At 38.7% G+C, this 24023-nt stretch overlaps 1 protein-coding gene across 3 annotated transcripts in view; it reads right to left on the minus strand.

The window, feature by feature from the left end:
• MAK (male germ cell associated kinase) overlaps positions 1–20648 on the minus strand; it is a 48795-nt gene extending 28147 nt beyond the window's left edge. For all 3 annotated transcript variants that reach the window (XM_003788303.1, XM_003788302.1, XM_003788301.1), the window contains exons 1-7: positions 20548–20648; positions 13350–13404; positions 12553–12674; positions 9311–9390; positions 5988–6120; positions 2519–2690; positions 926–1093 (exon numbers count right to left, since the gene is read on the minus strand). In XM_003788303.1, the coding sequence (XP_003788351.1) occupies positions 926–1093; positions 2519–2690; positions 5988–6120; positions 9311–9390; positions 12553–12674; positions 13350–13404; positions 20548–20648 (831 nt within the window). The remainder of the gene's footprint in view (positions 1–925; positions 1094–2518; positions 2691–5987; positions 6121–9310; positions 9391–12552; positions 12675–13349; positions 13405–20547) is intronic.
• Between the last annotated feature and the right edge of the window lie 3375 nt (positions 20649–24023).

A 24023-nucleotide genomic window follows, 5' to 3' on the forward strand; every position in this document is an offset into this window, starting at 1 on the left:
AGAAAGAAAAAGAAAGCATCCACCTTATCACTTTTTTTGAGATAAAAGCACAGCGTTGTAAAGGTCAGGAAGACTACCATGCACTGTACTACGTAGATGTTATCAGCTGTAGTCACAAAGGGGAAACAAAGTGAGGTCTATTCTGACAATACATTTGGGACTGGGGGAAGGAACAAAGTGTGGTGCCACAGTGCTGCCCTCTTGTGGGAGCCAGACATCCAACACTATTACTCAAGTCCGAGGAAGCAATACTTTTGTGTGAAATGAACCAGAAGCCCACCTCTAAACCCTAAAGAGGGCATAGAAAAGTTTACTCTGCTGAATGATCAAAGAGATGCCTTTTTGCTACCCATGACAAGTTCCCTCTCAATTAGTCTCAATGTGCAAATTTTTACCATAACAGATTGATTCCTTTCAGCCTCAACCTCATAAAGTTCTTTATTTGAACCACAAAACACGGAAAACCACTGGAGTAGCTATTTTTTGCAATTTTTCCACAGATTTTTTTTTTTTTTTTTGAGAAAGAGTCTCATTCTTTTGCCCATGGCATCACAGCTCACAACAACCTCAAACTCTTGGCCTCAAGAGATCCATTTGCTTCATCCTCCCAAGTAGCTGGGACTGTAGGGGCCCACCACATCTCCTGGCTACTTTTTAGAGACGGGGTCTCACTCTTGCTGAGGCTGGTCTTGAACTTGTGAGCTCAAGCAATCCACCTGCCTCGGCTTCCTAGAATGCTAGGATTACAGGCATGAGCCACCATGCCTGGTCCTCATGGATCTTATATGCCCAGAGATTTTAACTACATACACCGGATGCCTTAAAGATTCATTTTCTTGGTAAAACTCTGGTTGAGAATGGACTTGTCTTTGTAAACGAACACATCCCTAATACTGTAAAACCTCAACATTTGAAAAAGCCTTACCTGGCTTGCTGTTGGTCGTTTCTTTGGATCCCAATTCAACATTTCATTCATAAGCTGAATGGCTTCATTACTGGCATTGGGAATAAGAGTTTTTAAGTTTATAGGAACACACTGGGGGAAGCGGAAATTCATAGAGGATGCAAGCTGGTATCCTTCTGGCCAGTCGCTCTGCGTAAGGAATATAAAAGTGCGGGTGGGAGGGTGCAGAAAGAAAAATTATTTTTAGTAAGCCATTTAAAACCAGAGTAGTAATATAAAAATCATTCATGTGTGAACACTGTAGTGTTGATTAAACAAACGTAAGCATGGAATACCAGACCACATATACAATTCATTCGCAGCTACAAACAGTGTAGAAAGAGCACTGAACGCGGGTTAGGAGGAAATGAGAAAGCGCTTTCACAAATTTCAAAATGTTAAACTCTTGTCTGGTTCTGGATCTTGGTGATTATGATACTTCGGTGACTTTGAACAAATAAGGGCACGTGCTTTACAAAAAGGCTTTTGTTTGTTTGTTTTAGAGACAGAGTCTTACTTTGTCACCCTCAGTAGAGTGCTGTGGCATCACAGCTCACAGCAACCTCCAGCTCTTGGGCTTAGGCGATTCTCTTGCCTCAGCCTCCTGAGTAGCTGGGACCACAGGTGCCTGCCAGAACGCCTGGCTATTTTTTGGTTGCAGTTTGGCAGGGGCCGGGTTCTAACTCACCACCCTTGGTATATGGGGTCAGTGCCCTACTCACTGAGCCACAGGTGCTGCCCCAAGGCTGACAAAGATCCTCACTATATACAACAGAACCCCCATAGTTGACCCGCTCCCTACATTGACCACCTCCTTAAGTTGACCTAACTTTCAGAGACCAGACAAGTACCACGTGCATGTCTCAGTACAGGAGGCCTCGTTCCTTATGCTGACCACCTCCATGTGTTGACCAGTTTGCTATGGTCCTTTGGCTGGTTGACTTACATCCAGTGTTAAAAGTGTCACATAGCTGGGAAATGACAAATCATGTCAAAGCTTTAATAGCTACATTTACTTTTCTAATGTCAACAAGGCACACATCAACTTAATTAGGATGTAATTATACACACTTGCATTTATTAAGCACATCTCAGAAAGTAAGGACTAGCTAAAACACAACAGTTAATCAAAAAATACTCAGTTCATGAAGGCAAATACCTACCCACGGCAGAGATGGATAAAAGGAAACAAGAAAGGGTTCATGTCCAAGGCCCCAGAGCTTAATGAGCTGATACCACTGGACAGTCACAGAGCAAGTAGGAAGGAGCCTAACCAAGGTGGTCTTGCATAGTGGCCAGCTAGTCATCAACCCAAAGTTACCCTCTACATATACAGAATTTTCTTAAGGTTTTTAAAAAAGCACCTTTTTTCTTCAGTCTGGTGGCTTCTTGCAATCCTTATCCCACCCCAATAAAAAAAGAAAAAACATTATAAGAAAAACTAAGCTTTAAAGTTTGAGCCTATTTAAAAATAAAAATATCTGCTATCTAGGAAAAAATTATAATTAAAAGTTATAAAGTTAAAAGCAGAGTAGCAAGTTTAAGTTATAACAACTGAGGGACAAGAGTACTTACTTTTTTGGGAGTCCCTAAAACTTGGCAAATCTTAAAGATTTCATCCACCTCACTTGTCCCTGGGAAAAGTGGCCTTAAGGTATATAGTTCAGCCATTATACTCCCCACAGCCCACACATCAATGGGAGAGCTATAAACTGAAGATCTTAATAAAACTTCAGGAGCCCGATACCTATGAAAATAGAAAACAAAAAACAATAAAGGCTATTTTGATTGTAATTTGAAACATGGATGGTCAGTAACATTCTGCCCTGTCTGGTCATGCATTTCAATCAAGGAATGGGTATTAAGCAGATTCTGTGTTTCAGGTGTTCATACCACATACGGGGGACAATGGGACATAACATGTTTCTTGACTACAATGAGTGGGGCTGGAGATAAATGTAAAGGAAATGTCCAATGAAATGCCAGGTGCAGTAGCTACACCTATAATCCTGAGGCCGAGATGGGTAGATTGATTGAGCTCAGAAGTTCAAGGCCAGGCTGAGCAAGTGTGAGACTCTAACTCTACTCAAAATAGAAAAACTATCCAGAAATGAATTAACAAGCTGTGGTATATGTATACTGTGGAATACTATGCAGCCACTAAAAAGGATGGAGACTTTACATCTTATGTATTAACCTGGATGGTGTTAAAACACATTCTTCTTAGTAAAGCATCACAAGAATGGAGAAGCAAGAGTCCAGTGTACTCAAGTCTGATATGAGGACAATTAATGTCGGGGTTGGGGAAATGGGAGAGCAGAGAGAAGGAAGAAGGGAGGGGGTGGGGGATCACAATGAGTGACACACCTCTTAGGGGCAGGACACAATTATAAGAGGGACTTTACCTTAAAAAGTAATAATAATAAGTAAAAATAGAAAAACAGGTGCTGTGGTGGCCACTTGTAGTCCTAGCTATTTGGAAGGCTGAGGCCAGAGGATTGCTCTAAACCCTAGGAGCTTGAGGTTGCTGTGAGCTATGATGCCACAGCACTCTACCCAGGGCAACAGAGTAAGACTCTGTCTCAAAAAAAAAAAAAAAAAGAAAGAAAAGAAAAGGAAAAAAAGAGAAATATCCACACATAACTTAAGACAGAAACCCAACTGACCAAATATGGAAACAATTGCTATTCTGTGTATTAAGAGAAAAGGGAGAAATGCCATATTACAAAACACTGTTAGAGCCATCACACGTTCACATGAAGGATACAAAAAAAGATGAGCAAAGACAACCCCTGAGTAGTGGGCTTTTTCCTTTTTTATTAGATTGAAAGTACTGATACCCTCAGTTGACCCCTCTCTGTACATAATATTTTTGATTGGGAAAAATATTTACAAGAGCAAAGGTATCTGCTAAGTTCCACACAAAGTCTGCCAAACAGAAGATATTCTCAACCCCAACTCCTTCCTTCACATTAAAATGTACAGATATTTTAGTCCGAATGTTTTGTAATCCTGTCTTTTTGCTTTCATTCAGGGTACAGCAGGGCCCTGAATATTATCATTTTGTTCAATGTTGTTTTGTTATAACATCAATGAGGAAAAACAAAATTGAGTCTCAGCTGGGGTTTTTGTCTGGGTGGAGTTTGCACATTCCCTCCCACATCTGCGTGGGTTTTTTCTAAGGCCTCCAGTTTCAACTGACACCCCAAAGATGTCGGGTGTGTCTATGTGGTCCCTGTATGATAGTGTGTGCGGATGTGTGTTTGCACCTTGTGATGGGACAGCATCTGGCCAGGACTGGGTCTCGCCTTGACCCTGAGTTGCTGGGACAGGCTTGGCCACTCACAACCCTGAGCTGGAGTAAGTAGGAGTAATTATTTTCCTTGATTTTTTAAAATATTTTTAAAATTTATATATAGCTCACATTTATTTCAATGTTTACTATTAGAAGTGTAACGCTGCTGTGAACATTCATATACAAGTTTTCGTGTGGACATGGGTCTTCACTTCTCTCGGCTGTGTGGATTTGCTAGATCATGTTTAACCATTGAGAAACTGCCAGACTGCACCACTTTATAAGCCAGCAGTGCATAAGATGGCTCATTCCTCCACATTCTTTTTTTTCTTCTGAGACAGTCTTACTTTGTCGCCCTCAGAAGAGTGCCGTGGCATCATCATACCTCACAGTAACCTCGAACTCTTGGGCTCAAGCGGTCTTCTTGCCTCAGCCTCCCAAGTAGCTGAGATTACAGGCACTCACCACAATGCCCAGCTAGTTTTAGAGACGGGGTCTTGCTCTAGCTCAGGCTGGCCTGGAAGTCCTGAGCTCAAGCAATCCTCTTACTTTGGCCTCCCAGAGTGCTGGGATTACAGGGGTGAGCCACCGCGCCTGGCCATATTCCTTTCTTTTGTTTGTTTTGTTTCATTTTTTTGAGACAGTCTCAAGCTGTTGCCCTGAATAGAGTGCTGTAATGTCACAGTTCACAGCAACCTCAAACTGCTGGGCTCAAGCGATTTTCTTGCGTCAGCCTCCCAAGTAGCTGGGACTACAGGTACCTGCCACAACACCTGGTCATTTGTTGTTGCAGTTGTCACTATTGTCAGCTGGCATGGGCTGGGTCTGAACTCACCAGCGTCAGTGTACGTGGCCGGCACCCTACCCATTGAGCTATGGGCACCGCCCCATATTGTTTTTATTGGAGTTCAGTACACGTGAAAAGGCCCATATTGTAAAAGTACCACTTGCTGAGTTTTCACAAATAGAAAACATCCGCAGACCTGGTACCCAGATCAAAAATGCATATTCCCAGCATCCCAGAAGGTCCTTCATGCACTCATCCAGTTATTACACACACAGCCCCCAGGAACTGCTGGCTCTCCTGACTTTTAATGGCACAGGTTAGTTTTCTCTAATTTTGCACTTTATATAAATGGAACCGCGCAGCATGCTCTGTTTTTATGTCTGGCCTCTTGCTCTCACGTTACCTCTGTGAGATTCACACACATTGCTGTACACAGTGCAGACTGCTCTCTCTCACGGCTGTAAGCATTCCCCTGGGGGACCCACTATTCTGCTGCTCCTGGACATTTGGGTAGTCTGCAGTTGGGACTATGACATGTCTTTTGGTGAACATCTGCATATTTTTCTGTTGGTAACTCACCATACTTTTAACTTGTTTACATGTGTTGTAAGCAGCAGGAGGCAAAGATTTTTCTCTTATGTTTGCTCACTGCTGGGTCCCCTGTACCTAACAATCTATGGCACATGGTAGGTGTTCTTGTAGAACGAATAATGAAATTCTTTTTCTTTTCTCATTGATCAGAATAGTAAAGAACCAATCCTCTTAAGTACTTGTTGAATGAATAGTGAGATTCCTTTTTCTTCTTTTCTCATTGATCAGAATAATAATGAACCAATCCTCTCTTTTTAAAGAATGCAAAATTCAGTGCTATATGGAACCTCTAGAAAGGTAACGTAACAATCCATTGTCAGAAAACTTCAGCACAGACTTACGCCCCAGGAAAGTCGTATAAAACTACTCACCATCTGGTAGATACATAATCAGTATACGGTGGCTGTGACCTCAATTCTCTTGCAAGTCCAAAATCAGCAATTTTCACAAGTTCTGGACCCATACAAAGCAAGTTTTCTGGTTTCATGTCCCTATGAAAAAAGCCTTGGTAATATAAAGGAAAAAAGAACACCAATAAATCATCACGTTTAAACATAGCATTATTTGATTTATAAACAATATAACTCAGCCTCTTTATCATAATTAGAAGGATGATCTCTTAAAAAAGAAAAAAACAAAACACCACCTAAAAAATGGTGGGCTGTAGGACTCTGCTTTCAAAATGATGTGGCATGAAAGTTCACGTAGGATGTAAGACCATTAAAAGTAACTGTTTGAATGTATTTTTATTTGTAGCTTCAGCAGGTCCAGGCAATGGGTTAGGTACTAGCGCATCATGATGTCTCCTCATGAAACTACCTTAAGGAGGTATTGATATCGCTACTGTGTAACGGGGATGGGGGGGATGCAGGAAGAGCAGGTCCTGATCTGGCTTGTACCAGTGCAGCTGGTTCCTCCAGGGTACTCCACTTGTATGACAAGTCCATTAGACAAAAATGGAACTCCATACATTATAATTAATTCCTTCATTTAAAATTACTTAATGTCAAGTTCTCCTCACTGAAAACCCCAATAATTATAATGCTTATGTTACTAATTCAACATACAAAATAGATGGTTAGTTACCCAAGGTATTGGGCAACCCAAAGAAAATGAGACAGAAAACCCAGGGGAAAAAAATTAAAGCCCTCCTTGCAAATCCAATTTGTTCTTAAGGAAGTCTTTTTCTAGGAGAGATCAGGAGTGTATTGGTTATACACAGAGGGGATTCTAATGGCCTTGTGAGGCAGGGGATCATCAGAAGAGTATTACTATACATTCACGTAGCGCTGGGGCTAGGAAGACTTTCTAAGCCTAAACATTTTTAATCACTTCACAGCCCGCATGGAGTCTGCATTTAGGACATCTGTAACAGTTTTTTCACTCCAAGTTTATGTGGTATTCCTACTCAAAACAGCTGGCAAGATACATTTCACTAACATCTAAGGGAAATCCATAGCTCTTTCATAATGCAGAGATAGGGATGGAAACAGCAAAGTCACATTAATCCATGAAGTCCTACAGAACTAAGCCAATTACATATTTGTCCAGTTGAAGTTTCTCCCCATTGTAATATAAATGTATTGGTAATCTAGTCCTGTTTTAACTAAATGTTAGTCTCATTTTTGACAGCAACTATTTAAAGGTATCTATTTTCTTGAAGTATTACATCTGAGATGTTTGACTACAGCAAAGAATATGATTTGGGGCTCGGTGCCTGTAGCTCAAGTGGCTAAGGCGCCAGCCACATACACGGGAGCTGGTGGGTTCAAATCCAGCCCCGGCCCGCCAAATAACGGTGACAACTACAACCAAAATAAAATAGCCAGGCATTGTGGCGGGCGCCTGTAGTCCCAGCTACTTGGGAGACTGAGGCAAGAGAATCACTTAAGCCCAAGAGTTGGAGGTTGCTGTGAGCTGTGACACCATAGCGCCCCACCCAGGGTGAAAGCTTGAGACTGTCTCAAAAAAAAAAAAAAAAGAATATGATTTGGCTTTTGTAAAAATGTTGTCTAATTGTTCATAGAGCCCGGTTTCACTACGTAGTCACTGCATAATCAACTCTAGACGATTCATATGTTATTTACTATCAGCCACAATTTTTAAATCCTAAATGCTTTGGAAGTTGCTGATAGTATAAATCACCCCAGGCAATCTCAAGACTTACCATGATGATCAGAGTCTCAAGCAAATTAAGAATCAGGACTCTACTGTGAATAATTTAAAAAACATGTAATCTCTTATTTCCGGGTAATTAAAAGAAATTATTGATATTTACCAATGTATTATAGTATATTGTTAGGGGATGTAGACTTTTAAAGTCCCCAACAGTTTATATGAAACAAAAATTATGGATTCAGAAATGTTCTTAAAATACTTATCTGGAATGCTGCATAAAATTTCTAGAAGATAAAATTATTTTCTGTTAGAAGATATAGGAAAAGAGTTTAAAGTATGGGATCAGACACGAAAGGAGACCCGGGGTGATCTTTGAGAGCCAGCATGGAAGGCAGCAACAGTATGGCACGAACTTCTCTAATTTCCTATCTATGGACTTAGTGATTCTAAACAAATTTTCATTAAAAATCATCACATTCACTCCTAAGACTAATATTTATTTTGGTGTGATAGATAAGAAACACTATATAAAACACATAAATAAGAAATTCATACAAAATGGAACAAGTATTTGCTTAATTCCACTCAAGGAACAGACACAACTGAATGTAAATACTAAGGAAAGCTATCAGACCCCACGCCATGGATGCAGCAACCTAATCTCTTCCAAAGAAGGATTTGTTTTAATTTCCATGATAAAATTAGGAGAGATGAGGTTGCAGATTGGGTTTATGATGACTAGATTAAGGGCTGATGATCAAACTGTTAAAGAATTCAAGTTTGGGCTCCGCACCTGTAGCTCAAGCAGCTAGGGCGCCAGCCACATACACCAAAGCTGAGGGGTTTGAATCCAGCCCAGGCCTGCCAAACAACAATAACAACTGCAACCAAAATAGTCAGGTGTTGTGGTGGGCACTGTCTCACCCTGGGTAGAGTGCGGTGACATCACAGCTCACAGCACCCTCTAACTCTTGGACTTAAGCAATTCTCTTGCCTCAATCTCCCAAGTAGCTGGGACTACAGGTGCCCACCACAATGCCCAGCTAAAAAATTCAAGTTTTTGGCTCAGTGCCTGTGGCTCAAGCGGCTAAGGCACCAGCCACATACACCTGAGCTGGTGGGTTCAAATCCAGCCCAGGCCCGCCAAACAACAATGATGGCTGCAACCAAAAATAGCTGGATGTTGTGACGGGCACCTGTGGTCCCAGTTACTTGGGAGGGGAGGCAGAAGAATCACTTGAGCCCAGGAGTTGGAGGTTGCTGTGAGCTATGATGCCACAGTACTCTACACAGGGCAACAGCTTGAGGCTCTGTCTCAAAAAAAAAAATTCAAGTTTTTAATAGATATAGATTATTATAGGAAGGGAGTTATAGTATATATAAATTCCATTTCATATCATACAGAATGGTAGAAATTCTAAATGCTTTCAAATGAAAAGTCAATATGTATAAACACATACCCCAAACTTGTAATTATCCAATAGAATATTATTAATAAGAGTTTATAAGCAATTTCTGTGCATATTCTTGACAGTAATCTAAAGAGGCAGAAAAGTGAGACTTAAAAGAAACCTACCATGTTTATGGATAAAAGCCAGCCCTTGCAATATTTGATACATAATATTTCTGATGACTGACTCAGGGAAAAACTTGTTTCTGTGAAGAAATGAACACAAAGTCATGTAATTCTGTTAAGCAACCAACCAGCTAATCCAAGGAAGGTTTCTATTCCTTTTGCCTTGCTGGCCTCATGATACTGGCTGGAAGTATAATGTATAGATTTGTAGTGTTAAAGGTCATAAATTTAAAACATGGAAATTAGTAGAGTTTTGTTTTTTTTTTTATTTTGGCGTTTGGTAAAAACTCAAATCCCAGAGTATATTACAAAAATAGTCAATAGTTAAATCTTAAACTGTCCCAGGAAAACCAAAGTAAGTTGGAAAGCTGAATCACTGTCAGATCAACCAGTCATGCAGAGCTGTATCACGTAGGCTTTAAGAGTATGGGGAGTATAAATGCTTCAGTTGTACGCTGCATATTGGAACAATATGGAAACAATATTGTTACAATATTGGAACAATACAATGGAAATCTAAGAGCTACTTATATCTTTAATATTTTTCTAGTAGCCAAATTAAAAACAAAACCAATAAAACAGGTAAAATTAATTTTAACACCATATTTGATTTAACCTCATACATACTCAATATTATATCAACAGATAATCACTATAAAATTAATAAATTTAATTTTTACAGCAAGTTTTCAAAATCTGGTGTGTAATTTATTTTACATTTATAACACAGTTCAACTGAGATATTGCAAGAGCTCAATAGCTACCTCTGACTACTGGCTACTGTACTGGATAGGGTGGCTTTTTTTTTTTTTTTTTTTTTGCAGTTTTTGGCCGGGGCTGGGTTTGAACCCGCCACCTCCAGCATATGGGGCTGGCACCCCACTCCTTTGAGCTACAGGTGCCGCCCAACAGTGTGGCTTTTTATTGTATTAACCACAGACTCTACAGTAAGATCTTAATAACGGCCTAATTCGGGCTAAAATATTAATCTCTGCCAGGCCACCAACTAAGGTGGTCAGCAACTAATTCTTCAATCCGAAGGCCATACTGTGTAATAAAGGTCATCATTTTAAGTTTTTAGACTGTATCATAATTTCAACATTTTCTAACTTCTTTATTTCAGCAGGAAGTTTGATGGACCAGATTAATTTAGAGGATCAATTAAAAATGCTTTTGACATATGGCAAGTGGCCTATTTTTCCATATTGTATTTTTAGCCATTGTATATGCCTATATTATGTCCCAAAGCGTTCCACCGTTTAAATTGTTAGGCCACCACATGGATGCGAAACACAGTCGGCAGGGAAAAACAGACGCGGGGTTATCTCAGATTAGTATTGATCACATGTTACTGAAAATAGTTTTAAATTCACTTTCCTAAGCTGTAAAACAAATTTTAAAGTCAATAAAACATTTGAATTCTTGCCAAGAATTTAACTTGATAAAAAGAACGCTATCCACTGAAGGTGCAGTCAAGGCATCAGGGCAAAGGCTCATGGGTATTAGTCTTCAGCTGAAATGGGAAAGCAGCTTACTACAATAAAATTCAAAAAGGGCATGTGGATTAATTTACACCTTCAAAATAATGTTTCAGGGAGTGAAAATACTCAAACAAGGTATAAATACACCTTATCCTTAAATAGCCTTCATCTGCACAATTGTTGCTAGTCAAATTTATTCTTAGAAATAAAATAAAATTCTAATACAATTTTTATTCCTATTTGATTCAGAAGCCTAGAATTAAATCATATAATTCAAAACTTTGTAGTATTTATTTGTTATTCCTTTAACTACTTCAATTGTCAGATTCACACATATTTTAAAAATCAGATAAAATATAATAACTCCTGTATTTATATTTAATTTTTTTAATCCATGTGTATCCATATATTTATGTATATAGTTTTCATTTCATGTATTTTTAAAAAATGTATTAGAAGCTGAAAAGTAAGATCACCCATAATCCCACCACCTGATTAAGGAACTTCTGATTTTTCACTATTCTAATCCAGTTCTAACCCATTTGCGTGCATAACTTTTATATTGTGTATCAATGTTACATAAATACAATTTTGATTTGTTTCTCCACTTATAAGTATTCTCATAATCTTTATAATTATGACCTTTAAGGGCTGCATAATGATTCCATCAATATCATATCCTATAATTACCGAGTCTCCCATTGATAGTCATTTTTTTAAATAGTTCAAGGAGAAAAGTGAAGCTTAGTATAGCAATTTAACAGAACACGTATAATGTTTATGGTAACTATAAAGACTATTTATCAGCATAAAAAGGTACTTATAAGTGAATGCATCAAATAAAAAATTGTATTACCATTAAAATTACAATTAAGTAAAAGGTACAAGTACGTACAAGGGCTGGAAAGGACTTGAGAAAAATGAACGCTGATTTGGGGGGTAGTAATTTACTTTTATTTTTAACTGATACTATTAACATAATAATGATGTCAGCCTGAAATACAACAGGCATTCAATAAATATGTTTTTGAAAGAAGAAAGGAAATGATTGAAGAAAAAACTCATTTACCATCCTTAGGCTTTGTGTGTGGTATATATGAAATAGAAATCCATACCATTACATTGGAAAATTACTTTATTTCTAAGTATTTTAGGGTCTTTTGTTGAATAACTTTCACTGTAAAAGCAGGCAAAATGAACTTTAATTTCCTATATGTGACCAGAACCATGACCACCAGAACATTGTCTCCCCAAGCCCAGAGCAGAAGACTGAAACTTTCAGTCTTTAGAGATGCTACCCACATGTTTAAAAATTAAAATGAGAATTTCCCTGGAATGAGTAACCCATCAAATTTTCACTTATACATCCTAATGAATAAGTTTCTTAGATCCTTTCTTAAAAGCTACTTTATTCTTTTCTCCTGTCATTCTTTCATTAGCCTTTCACAAGACACTTGGGGAAGCAACAAAGATAATTTTCTCTAGTGCCCAAGGCCATCTTTATTACTACATACTAACTACAGATAGATTTGTGTATTTATATGACATATGACCTTGACTTTTAAGGATTTACAACAGAAAAATGATGGTTCTGTCACAGACGGCTCTTCTCCAATGTTAAGTGCTACTCTTTGATAGAGATGACAGAACTATTAATTTAAAACTAGATGTTGCAAAGTAAGATGTATTGAGAGGATCCAGAAAACTCACGGAGTTAACAACAGGGAAAAATATTATAATTTCCACAGAATAAAGACATACCTATCTTTCATTAATTGATAGAGGTTTTCTTTCATATATTCAAATATAAAATAAAGATGGTCATTTTCTCTGATAACTTCTTTCAGTTTAATCACATTGGCATGATTAAGTTTTTTCAGAGACTGCAAAACAACACATAATTGTTAAACTTTCTTAAACAAAAGCTATAGAAGTTGGCAAAATCTTCAAAATCTTATCAATGGTAAATATGATCATTCCTTTAAGTAACTTTTCATTTCTTCTGGGTTCATTAATGAATTACATTTTAATGTCTACATAATTTAAAAACCTCTTAGGACATCAACTTGAATCGAGCAATAACAGCTTTGTAAAATGAATGCCAAGTGCAACAATAAGCCAAGTCAGCAATGGCTGCCCAGCACTTCAGTCTGTTGAACATGTCTAGATTTTGTCTGACATAATAATGCAAAAGTCTCCAAAAATTTATCCAAGTCTTTAAGCACAAAATATATGGAAATGGTATACAGTAATTTAAAAAGTTATCTTTCCTTTGAGAATGGTAATTAAAATGCTCTTTACTTTTTTAATCTCAAGATCACTAAAGAGATGCTTTAAAAGTAAAGAACTTTCAAATATGAACGTATAACTGTATCCTGTTTTCCACTGACATCAGAACAAGAAAAAGATGAGAAATTACTTTGCTTTTGGAAGATAAAAGGAAAAACATAAACACAATTAACTTCGGAATGCTTCCCACAGAGAACAGAAGAATCTCAGCTACTGTCCTCAGACAGAGTTAAGGCCTTCTTGGGTTCTTTGCATCTTTAGGATTTTACCTTAACTTCTCTCAAGTTCATACATTCATCCCAAGAATAGAACTTTCTCTTCATCCTAAAATAAATTTAAAAAGTTTAGTGCACAGGGACTGAGGATTCAAAGACATAAACTGTTCCATTGGCTTTCTTACTCTATCACAGGGTCACTTTCCTCGTTCTCATAAGGAAATCCCCTTCCTTCTCTCTATCTCAAGGCTACTAGGTACAGGCTCATCTGTGTGTGTGTGTGCATGTGTCTCACATCTGAAATCCTGCCTTAATAAAAAGGTGGGAAATTTACCATTAATCTTCCTTTCTTGGGTGAGTTCTGAACATTTCACTACTCAGTTTAATTGTGCTTTTCTAAAACACCCTCTTTAAAATCTCCTCTCTTTCTGGAACTTAAGAGATAAATACGAAATACTATAATTCAGAGGTGAGTAGGAAGAAAAATTACAAATCTTGATAGCAAATTTAGTCAGTGATTTGATCTGACAACTTTTATATCATTACCTCACTTTTAGACAAGAGGCCCATAAAGTTAAGTGATTTAATGTCAGTAAAAATTCCAAAGTAGACAAACTTTAGAAAATGAATCGAATTGAATGAAATGAATGAATGAAAATGAATTACAATTTCTTGAATTGTAATTTCTCCTCTTCCATCCCAATGTTGGTTACCATTACTTATAAGTATACCAAAAGAGTATTTACGATAATGAAGCATTTTCCCTGTAGACACCATAAACAGTGGCTGTCTTTTATCGTTCTTTTTTTTTTAATTTTTTTTGAGACAGAGTCTCACTTTGTTGCCCTCAGTAGAGTGCTGTGCCATCTTAGCTCAGAGCAACCTCAAACTCTTGGGCTCAAGCGATTCTCTTGCCACACCCTCCCGAGTAGCTGGTACTACAGTCACCCACCACAATGCCCAGCTATTTTTAGAGACGAGGTCTCACTCTCACTCAGGCTGGTCTCGAACCTGTGAGCTCAGGCAATCCACCTGCCTCAGCCTCCCAAGTGCTAGGATTATAGGCGTGAGACATCACACCCAGCCATGGCTGTGTTTTCTATGAATGGATTTTTAGTCACCATACAAAATAGAAGAAAAAATGAGATTCATAGTCTAAAAAACATTTTGCGTATCCAAATATGGGGATTATGAGGCTGGGTTATCAAAGATAAAAACTAAGTATGTTCTACTGCTTTCATTTAGTATTATGATCTGCTACTGAGATGTCCTAGAACAGGGTTTCTCAACCTTTTTACCTCACAGAGCACTTGAACCAATAGTTAAACTTCCACAGCACACTTAAATTATGATCCAAAAAAAAAAAAAAAAAAGAACACACTTACTGTGCTTTGAAGTTCTTAGGAAAATAACTAAAACTTTAAAACTTTTCACGGCACACCGGTTGAAAATCACTCCTAGAAGCCACTTAGGAAGTTCAGAATTGCCTTTATTAGTTAGAATAATTCTTATGATGCAGAAATTACGATTATACCCTCTCTGAGGATGTGAGGACATAACACACAGGTAAGAAATGAGTAAAGATCTGACAGCGCAACATCATGGTCAAGAACATAGGCTGTAAAGGTGAGCCGCCTGGATTCAAATCCTTGCTCAGCAGCTCTCTGATTGTATGACCTAGGACAATTTACCTAGTGACCTCTCTGTGTCTCACATTCCTTAGCTAGCTGTAGGGTAGAAATTACTACATGAGAAAAACATTGCAAACGGCTTAGTTCAGCACTCAGCATCTACTGGATGGTATCGTTTTTACCAGTATCTGTGACTGACTATAAGAAGACATAAAGGCCATCATTGCTTTTATTTCTAAAATATCCCTAGTGAATCAGAATTTAATGACTGAAAGGCATCTCATGAATTAGTTAGGAATGCATCTTGCTGCTAGTAACATACAAATTAACAGCAGGTAACAGACCTGAAGGCTTAAGGAAAGAGGAGTTTATTTTTAAGGAAATCTGGAATTTGGTGATTCCAGAGCTCTCTCAGTGGCTCAACAGTGCACCTAAGCCACCCAGAGCTTTCTTGTCATTTTTATATGGAATGCTTAGAACTTTTTTTGTCCTCCAATGTGTCACCTAATGACTACATTATGGCTACTTCACCTTTAGGCATTATATCCGTGCTCAAGGTGGAAGGAAGGGAGAATAGTACCAAAAAACTCTTCTCCCATCTTTCATCAGGTATATTTCTTTCCCACACTCTCCTCAGGGCTTCCCCTCCATCTTATCGGCTGGCACGTGTCCTGGACCTAAGGTCTTCATTACTTCCAAAGGGGGCTAAGGAAGTGAATATTCACTCTTTCAGCCTCTGTACCAGGAGGCAAAAGGAAAGGGGCTGGAAATGGCTGTCTGGCATGCAGACCATCTCATCTGCCATGGATCTGGGGGATCTGACATAACTAGCGGGAGTGATGAGTGTTGTTGCAGATTGTGGTAGGGGGGAGCAACAGGAAGAAGTACAATTGGTGGAAGCATTGAGCGCAAGCTTTGAGGAGTTGTGAAGAATTCTTGTTATTAAGTTACTAAGAAAGTCACAAAAGGATTGTCAAGTATTACTAAGAGTCCACCTTTGATTACATGGGATGACTATGAAAGTGGAACTACTGGAAACATTTATATGTACACGATTTATCTTCCAGTCTTTACCAATCATATGGAGAGCAGACTGAAGGATATCAAGGCAGGAGTAATGGGACCTGGGAGAGGGGGACATTCAGAATACGTGTGTGATCTTGAGAGGGTGGGACATTGGGAGAGGGGAAGATTCAGTACATGTGTCTGATCTTGAGAGGGTGGGACATTGAGACAGGGGAGGATTCAGAATATGTGTCTGATCGTGAGAGGATGGTGTGAAGGGCTGACTGTGGGGCTCATGCTGGATGAGCAGGTGAGCCAAGCCAAGTGGGCAGTAGTGGGAATAGCCAAGAGTTGAATGAGCGGGGGTATAAAGCAGTCTCGAGGTTGATGATGGAGAAACAATAGGAGATCATGGTCAAGAGTCTGAAGTTGTAATGGTGGAAGTCTTAGAAAGCAGAACCAGCTGGACGCAGTGGCTCATGCCTGTAATCCCAGCACTTTGGAGGCCGAGGCAGGTGGATTTCCTAAGCTTACAGGTTTGAGACCTGCCTAAGCCAGTGCGAGAACTCATCTCTAAAAATAGCCGGCATATTATAAGGGTACAAGTCAAATCTATCAAGTATAGAACATAAATGTCTTCACACAATAATTAAATACATGAGGTGAAAGCTATATTAATTAGTTTGCTGTAAACACTCCAAATCGCATAAAAAAAAGCACATTGTACCCCACAAATGCATAAATGTATTCATGATCTATGTGTATATGACTTAGTAAAAGGAAAAAAAATAAAATAAATAAAAAAATAAAAATAGCCGGGTGTTGTGGTGGGTGCCTATAGTCCCAACTACTCAGGAGGCTGAAGCAAGAGAATCGCTTAAGCCCAAGAATTTGAGGTTGCTGTGAGCTATGACGCCATGGCACTCTACCAAGGGCAACCAAGTGAGACTGTCTAAAAAAAAGGACAGCAGAACCATCCCTCAAGATAACAAGGTATTTGTGAGTGACTGGTAGGACAGAGGTGACCATCTCTTAGGAGTGCAGGAACTGTGAAGCCTGGCTACTGGCAGGATTATCAACATGAACAATCACTACACCTGTAACTCCTCAGGATTCTTTCTGGACAACATACAATTAGGATAGTTTTTGATCTTGCCTGCAAGAGTCACACAGGAAGGCTCTGCCATTTCTCTTAAGCCTGGTGCAAAGGAATAAACTTTACCAGACAATTAAACATACATAGTATTATACCCCTTATTCTCCATTCTTATTTCTACTTGTTACTAAAAAACTCATATCCTATAATGTCCAATCATTTTGTGTTTGGTGGTATAAAATTTTAGGCACTTTCAATTTAGGCCATAAATATTCTGAGCACAGTACTTTGGATAACACTTTAAATCCACCCATACCTTTCCCCCAAAATTAAAATTAAATCTCATATTGAATATATTTTTGTGTAAAAGACTTCTGATACTTCTCATTGGCCAGAAGATGATACAAAGTACTAGCCCTAAGCATATCTCAAAACTTTAAAAAGTATTAATAATGATTGTATTGAGTTATAATTTACTTATTATACCATTCACTCATTTCAAATGTATAATTTAGCTAGATACAGTGGCTCACACCTGTAATCCTAATACTCTGGGAGGCCAAGGTGGGAGGATCACTTGAGCTTAGGAGTTCAAGACCAGCCTGAGCATGCTTGAGACCACATCTCTACCAAAAGTAGGAAAATTGAGCCAAGCATGGTGCCTCATGACTGTAGTCCCAGCTACTCAGGAGGCTGAGGCAGGAGGATTGCTTGAGCATAGGAACTTAAGGTTGCAGTGAGCTATGATGATAGCACTGCGCTCTAACCCAGGAGTTCAAGGTTGCTGTGAGCAATGATGACACTACTGCACCTTAGTCCAGGGAAAATAGCAAGAATATCTCAAAAAAATTTTTTTAAAGGTAGTGTATAATTCAATAGTACAGTTGTGCCAAGAGTTTTTACTATGTGAGAAAAATAAATGTCCATTTAAGTCACTTTTGGATAGATTTAAGTAATTCATTCATAAATATTCACTAAAAGCATTTCTAAATTATATCCTTCTGGTCTCTTCTCAACCCTCAGTGTCTTTGACTTCTCATTGCTCCCAAGGTTTACGTGGGTCTATGCAAATGAGGCCCCATGCCCTACTTTATGAAACTGAAAGATAAAACAAACACCATGTTTTTGCCAACCAGAGGAAAAACGTACATTTTTTTCATATAAAATCAAACAGTAACAACCTTCCAGATGCCACAAGACTCAACTCCCTTCTTATTCTCCTACCCACCTCCCTAGAAACCACCAGTACCATAAATTTTACATATTATCTTCCAAAGTCTTTACAAATATTATATATGAATGTATTTACATATAATAAAGGAATTCCTTCATGTGAATTTACACAATCATTTAATCTACAAGTAAGGATAATTTCATCTCCTTTTGTCTAATACTTATACCTCATTTCCTCGGCTTTTGTCTGACTGCATCAGTTAGGACCTCCAGGGTAATCCTGATCAGCAGGTTGACAACAGGCATTCTGCTCTTAGAACCAACTTTACTAGCAATACTTCTGATACTTCACATTCAAATGAGGAATTATACAGGTTTTCCTAGGTTAGGGAAGTTTCTTTTTATTTCTATTTGCTAAAAGTTATTTTTCCTCCCTTGATTGTGCGCTTTAAAAAAAAAAAAAACTGAGAACTTTTTCTTTCTTTCTTTTTTTTTTTTTTTGGCCAGGGGTGGGTTTGAACCCGCCACCTCCAGCACAGGGGGCTAGTACCCTACTCCTTTGAGCCATAGGTGCCACCAAAACTGAGAACTTTTTAAAATTAATTAAATCATGAAGGGGTATTGCATTTTAGTGATTTCATTTAATAAAATTCTCATTCTTAGTAATTATATATATTTGAAAATAACCAAGACCACATATAATTCAATATTTTCAAGTAACAATTATTTTTATTTGATAATAATTGCTATCTGAAGACATTTTATAAAATTATTTCCTTATACATGTAATGTTTTAGGAGATCATGATGTTTCAAAATATTTGTCGAAGTATTTAAATTTTAAATTGTCATACTTTGGTTGAAGTGGTACTCACTCAGGCCAATGGAAACTAACTACCATGTCATGAGGATACTCAAGCAACCCTCTGGAGAGGCCCATGTGAAGAGGAACTGAGGCCTCCTGCCAGTAGGAAATACAAACTTGCCAACCATGTGAGTGTTATGTGTTGAACTGTGTCCCTCAAAAATATACACGTTGAAGTCCTAACCCCCAGTACCTCACTGTGGGACTGTATTTGGAGACAGGTCTTTACCGAGGTGATCAAGTTAAAGTGAGGTCATTATGACTGGTGTCCTTATAAAATGGGGAAATTTGGACACAGAGAGAGGCACAGAGAAGATGATATGAAGAAACCCAGGGGGACAATGGCCATCTATCTGTCAGGGAGAGGCCTGGAATAAATCCCTCCCTCACGGCATTCAGGAGAGACCTCCCCTCCGACCACCTGGATTTTATACTTCTAGACTCCAGAATGGTGAGAAAATTTATTTGTATGTTAAAACACCAGGTCTGCAGTATTTTGTTACAGCAGCCTACTATGGGCTGATTGAGTCATCTCAAAATTCTTAAGTTGAAGTCCCAACCCCGAGTCCATGAGAGTGTGACTGTATTTATGATAGGATACTTTAAAAAGTCATTAATGTTAAGTGAGGTTTTTGGGGTGGGTCCTTATATGATACAACTGGTATTCGTATAAGAAAAGGAAATTTAGATACAGAAATGCATAGAGGGAAGATCATGTGAAGGAAAACAACCCTGTCAACACTTTGACCTCAGACTTCTTGCCTCCAGAATGGTGAGGACATAAACCTCTGTTTTTAAGCCACTATCCGCAGTACTTCATTATAGCAGCCCTAGCAAGACTGAGCCACCTTGAAGTGGACCCCCCAGCTCCAGTCCCGTCTTCACATGACAGCCACCTCTTGAGAAGGCCCCAACCAGAACCATCCAGCTAACCACTCCTGAACTCCTGATCCACAGAAACCATGTAAATTAATAAATGTTTACTCTTACTTTAAATCACTAGGCTTTGGGGTATTTTTGTTATGTAGCAAAAGATAAAGACAGTGGGTTAAAAGGAAATAATTAAATTAATAATAAGTCAACAGGTAAGCTCAGACTCTGTGCCCTTCAGAATTCAATTTGACATTATGAATACCACATGATTTTAAAGCCTATTAATTAAAGACATAATAAACTCTACTTTAAATTTGAAAAACATTGCAAAGATTACCTTTAGTTTCAGTCCAAATGTATTATGCATAAAAAGCTTAGGGTTTTTTTATTTGTTTGTTTATCAATGTAGCTAGACAAGTCAGAAAATTAAAGTAACATAATGGGAATCAGCAGAATTCCCTTCTGGCAATGTTTTGTTTCTAGAGTGACATTCTATCTTAGCCAAAGCATCATGGAGTCTAACTAGCCCTCTCTGTGCTTGCATATACTCCTAAGCGAATAAGGAGAACCGAGTTTTCAGCGGTAAACGTTGCAGTGCTGAACACAGTACCTCTTGATGGCTACCAGCTCCCCGGATTCGTTGTTCTTGCCCATAAGCACACTCCCATAAGTGCCGTCCCCAAGTTGCCTCATGGTCGTGTAGCGGTTCATCTTGGAAAATAATGCGGCAGAAACTGTTGATTAAAATGACTTCCTCGTTGAGTCTAACTTGGAATCCTTCTTTTTTATTTTTATTTTTGTCCTCACACTGTTGTTGCTATACTGATGACAGGTTTCTCATCATTAAATACAGGCTTTTCCCCAAGATTATGTCAGTTCATGAGATACAGCGATAAGGAACCTGGCAAGGAAACACTGCTTCCATTCTTATGAACACCCTACAAAAAAGAGAACAGGAATCCAGTGAATTTCATCAAAGGGTCTCTTCAAAACTTTTACTAGCAGCCAAGACCATGGGACAATTATAATATAAATACTACTGGGTTAAATATTTGTCAGTAAATCATTTGTGCTTTGAGGAATGAAGTTCACGTACAATAGGTTGACAATACTCATCTGATAAAGGCATCACAGACGCGGTACTCTGCTAATTATTCTAGGAATGCTCAATGAAGTCAACTTAATAACTTGTATGAGTCCTTTTTATTGAATATAATCTATATTTTCCAAAATAAAACTTAGAAAATAGACATCTATGCTATATGTGTTCTTCAAATCAATTTTGTAGCATATTTAATCTAGCATGTTAAATTTAAAACTGTACTATTTGTAAATACTTATAGAATACAAGTACCAATTGGGTAAGGTACATATAGAGCCAACTTTCATTTTATGTGAAGGAAATATTATTGTAAAAATAATTTCATATTCTATTTAAATAATATGCTACTTGGCCAGGCACGGTGGCTTGTGTCTGTAATCCTAGCACTCTGGGAGGCTGAGGTGGGTGGATTGCCTGAGCTCAGGAGTTCCAGACCAGCCTGAGCTAGAATGAGACCCTGTGTCTTTAAAAAAAAACAAAAAAATAGCCGTGCATTATGGCAGGCACCTGTAGTACCAGCTACTTGGGAGGCTGAGGCAAGAAGGAAGAGGACGGCTTGTGGCTCGGCACTTGTAGCTCAACCAGCTAAGACACCAGCCATATACACCAGAGCCGGTTCAAATCCAGCCCAGGCCTGCTAAACAACAATGATAACTATAACAACAAAAAATAGCCGGGTGTTCATTGTGGCAGGCACCTGTAGTCCCAGCTACTTGGGTGGCTGAGGCAAGAGAATCGCTCAAGCTCAGGAGTTGGAGGTTGCTGTGAGTTGTGACACCACAGTACTTTACCCAGGGTAACAGCTTGAGGCTCTGTCTCCAAAAAAAAAAAAAAGAGGATCACTTGAGCCCAAGAGTTCAAGGTTGCTGTGAGCTATGAGGCCATAGCACTCTAGGGAGGGCAACAGATGGAAATTCATACAAAGAAATAAAAGATGCATAACTATGTTCACATGGATCTGCTTAATTGGGAATCTATGTGATTACTTGATGGAGTTCAAGAGATACAACTTATAACTTTTAATTTCATCTTTTAAGTCTTTTATTTAGAAATAATTTCAAGCTTAATGAAAAAAAGATAATAGTACAACACAGGAAATCCAAAGAATGTGGATTTATCTATTGTTAATATTTTACCCTCCTCCCTTTTTTTTTTTTTTTGTAGCAACTGGGCTTTGCTATAGTGCTGCAAATGATCTCAAACTCTTGGCCTCAAGCGATCCTCCCAACTCCACCTTAGAAGTGCTGGGAATAGCTGGGCGCCATAGCTCAGTGGTTAGTGCACTGGCCCCACACAACAGTGGGTTTGAACCTCACCTCTGCCTAACAAAAAAAAAAAAAAGAAAGAAAGAAAAGGTGGCTGTAATCTTAGCACTCTGGAAGGGGTGGATCCCAGAGCTCAGGAGCTCAAGACCAGCATGAGGAAGAGTGAGACTCCATCTCAACCCAAAATAGAAGAGCTAGCCAGGTGTTGTGGTAGATGCCTGTAGTCACAACTACTCGGGAGCCTGAGGCAAGAGGATCTCTTGAGCCTAAGAGTTTGAGGTTGCTGTGAGCTATGACATCGTAGCACTCCACCAAGGGGCAACAGAATAAGACTCTGTCTCAAAAAAAAAAAAAAAAATGCTAGGGTTACAGGTATGAGTCACTGCACCCAGCCTACCCCATTTCCCCCCATCATTTAAGAACTCTCTCTATACACACACAACAGGCACACACATGATTTTTTTACAAACCATTTAAGGTTAACTTACATATTAAAACCATTTACCCCTACTGAAGAAGAATATAATACTTTACAGAATCATTCAGATTTTGTCAGCTGACTTAATCATGCCCTTTTAGCATTTTCTCCCTCCAATACAGAATCCAGTCTAAGATCAATATTACATTTAGTTGTCATGTAGCTGTAGAGTTTGCAAGTGCATGACTAGCTACAATTTAAAATAATGCATAAAACCATACCAATCTTATGTGTATAGTAACTGCAATTGAATTTTCATTATGACTCAATGAGCTTATTGTAACCTGGAACTCTTGGGCTCAAGAAATCCTCCCACCTCAGCCTCCGGAGTAGCTAGGAGTATAGGTGTGTGCCAGCACAGTCAGTTAAATTTTTTGTTTGTTTTTGTAGAGACAGGGTCTTGCTATATTGCACTGGCTGGTCTTGAACTCCTGACCGCAGGTGATCCTCCCACCTTGGCTTCCCAAAGTGTGCTTTACAGTCATGAGATTGTGTGCTTGCTCAGAAGGTTATTATTTAAAAAAACAAGAGGCCAGGTGCTATGGCTCACGGCTGTAATCTTAGCACTCTGGGAGGCCAAGGCAGGAGGATTGCTTGAGCTCAGGAGTTCCAGACTAGCCTGAGCCAGAGTGTGACACTGCCTCTAGAAAAAATATCTGGGTGTTGTGGTGGATGCCTGTAGTCCCAGCTGCTCAGGAGGCTGAGGCAAGAGAATCACTTGAGCCAGGTTGAGGTTGCTGTGAGCTATGATGCCACAGCCCTCTACCTAGAGTGATAATAAAGTGAGACTTTGTCTCAAAAAAAAAGAACAAAAAACAAGTGACAGACTCTAGGTTAAAAATCAGGTACTTTTACAGAAAGTAAATTGGCAAATAGTCCTATGGGCAGCATTCTTAAAAATGTTATTTTCCACTTTGAGTCCTGCCATTTGCAGAGGCCAATATCTGGCTGAGTAGGAAGGAATTATGATATTTATTAAGCAATCAGAGAGGAGTGGTACTGACATAAATGATCTAGTAAAGGCCTTTGAACCCTTATGTGAAACTCTTAGGCCAGATGTATTCTGGAATCCAGAATGTTTCATATTTTAGAAAAGGAATATGGTGTGTATAACATGTTATATAATACCCTACAAGCAGCATCTTAATGGACCTGCAGAAAAATGTGTGAAAGGTAAACTAAGTAGGCTGAGTGTGGTGATTCATACCTGTAATCCCAGCTTTGGGAGGCTGAGGCAGAAG

Source organism: Otolemur garnettii, unplaced genomic scaffold (genome assembly GCF_000181295.1).
Source record: "Otolemur garnettii isolate 467f Iridium unplaced genomic scaffold, OtoGar3 scaffold00026, whole genome shotgun sequence".
NCBI lineage: Eukaryota > Metazoa > Chordata > Mammalia > Primates > Galagidae > Otolemur > Otolemur garnettii.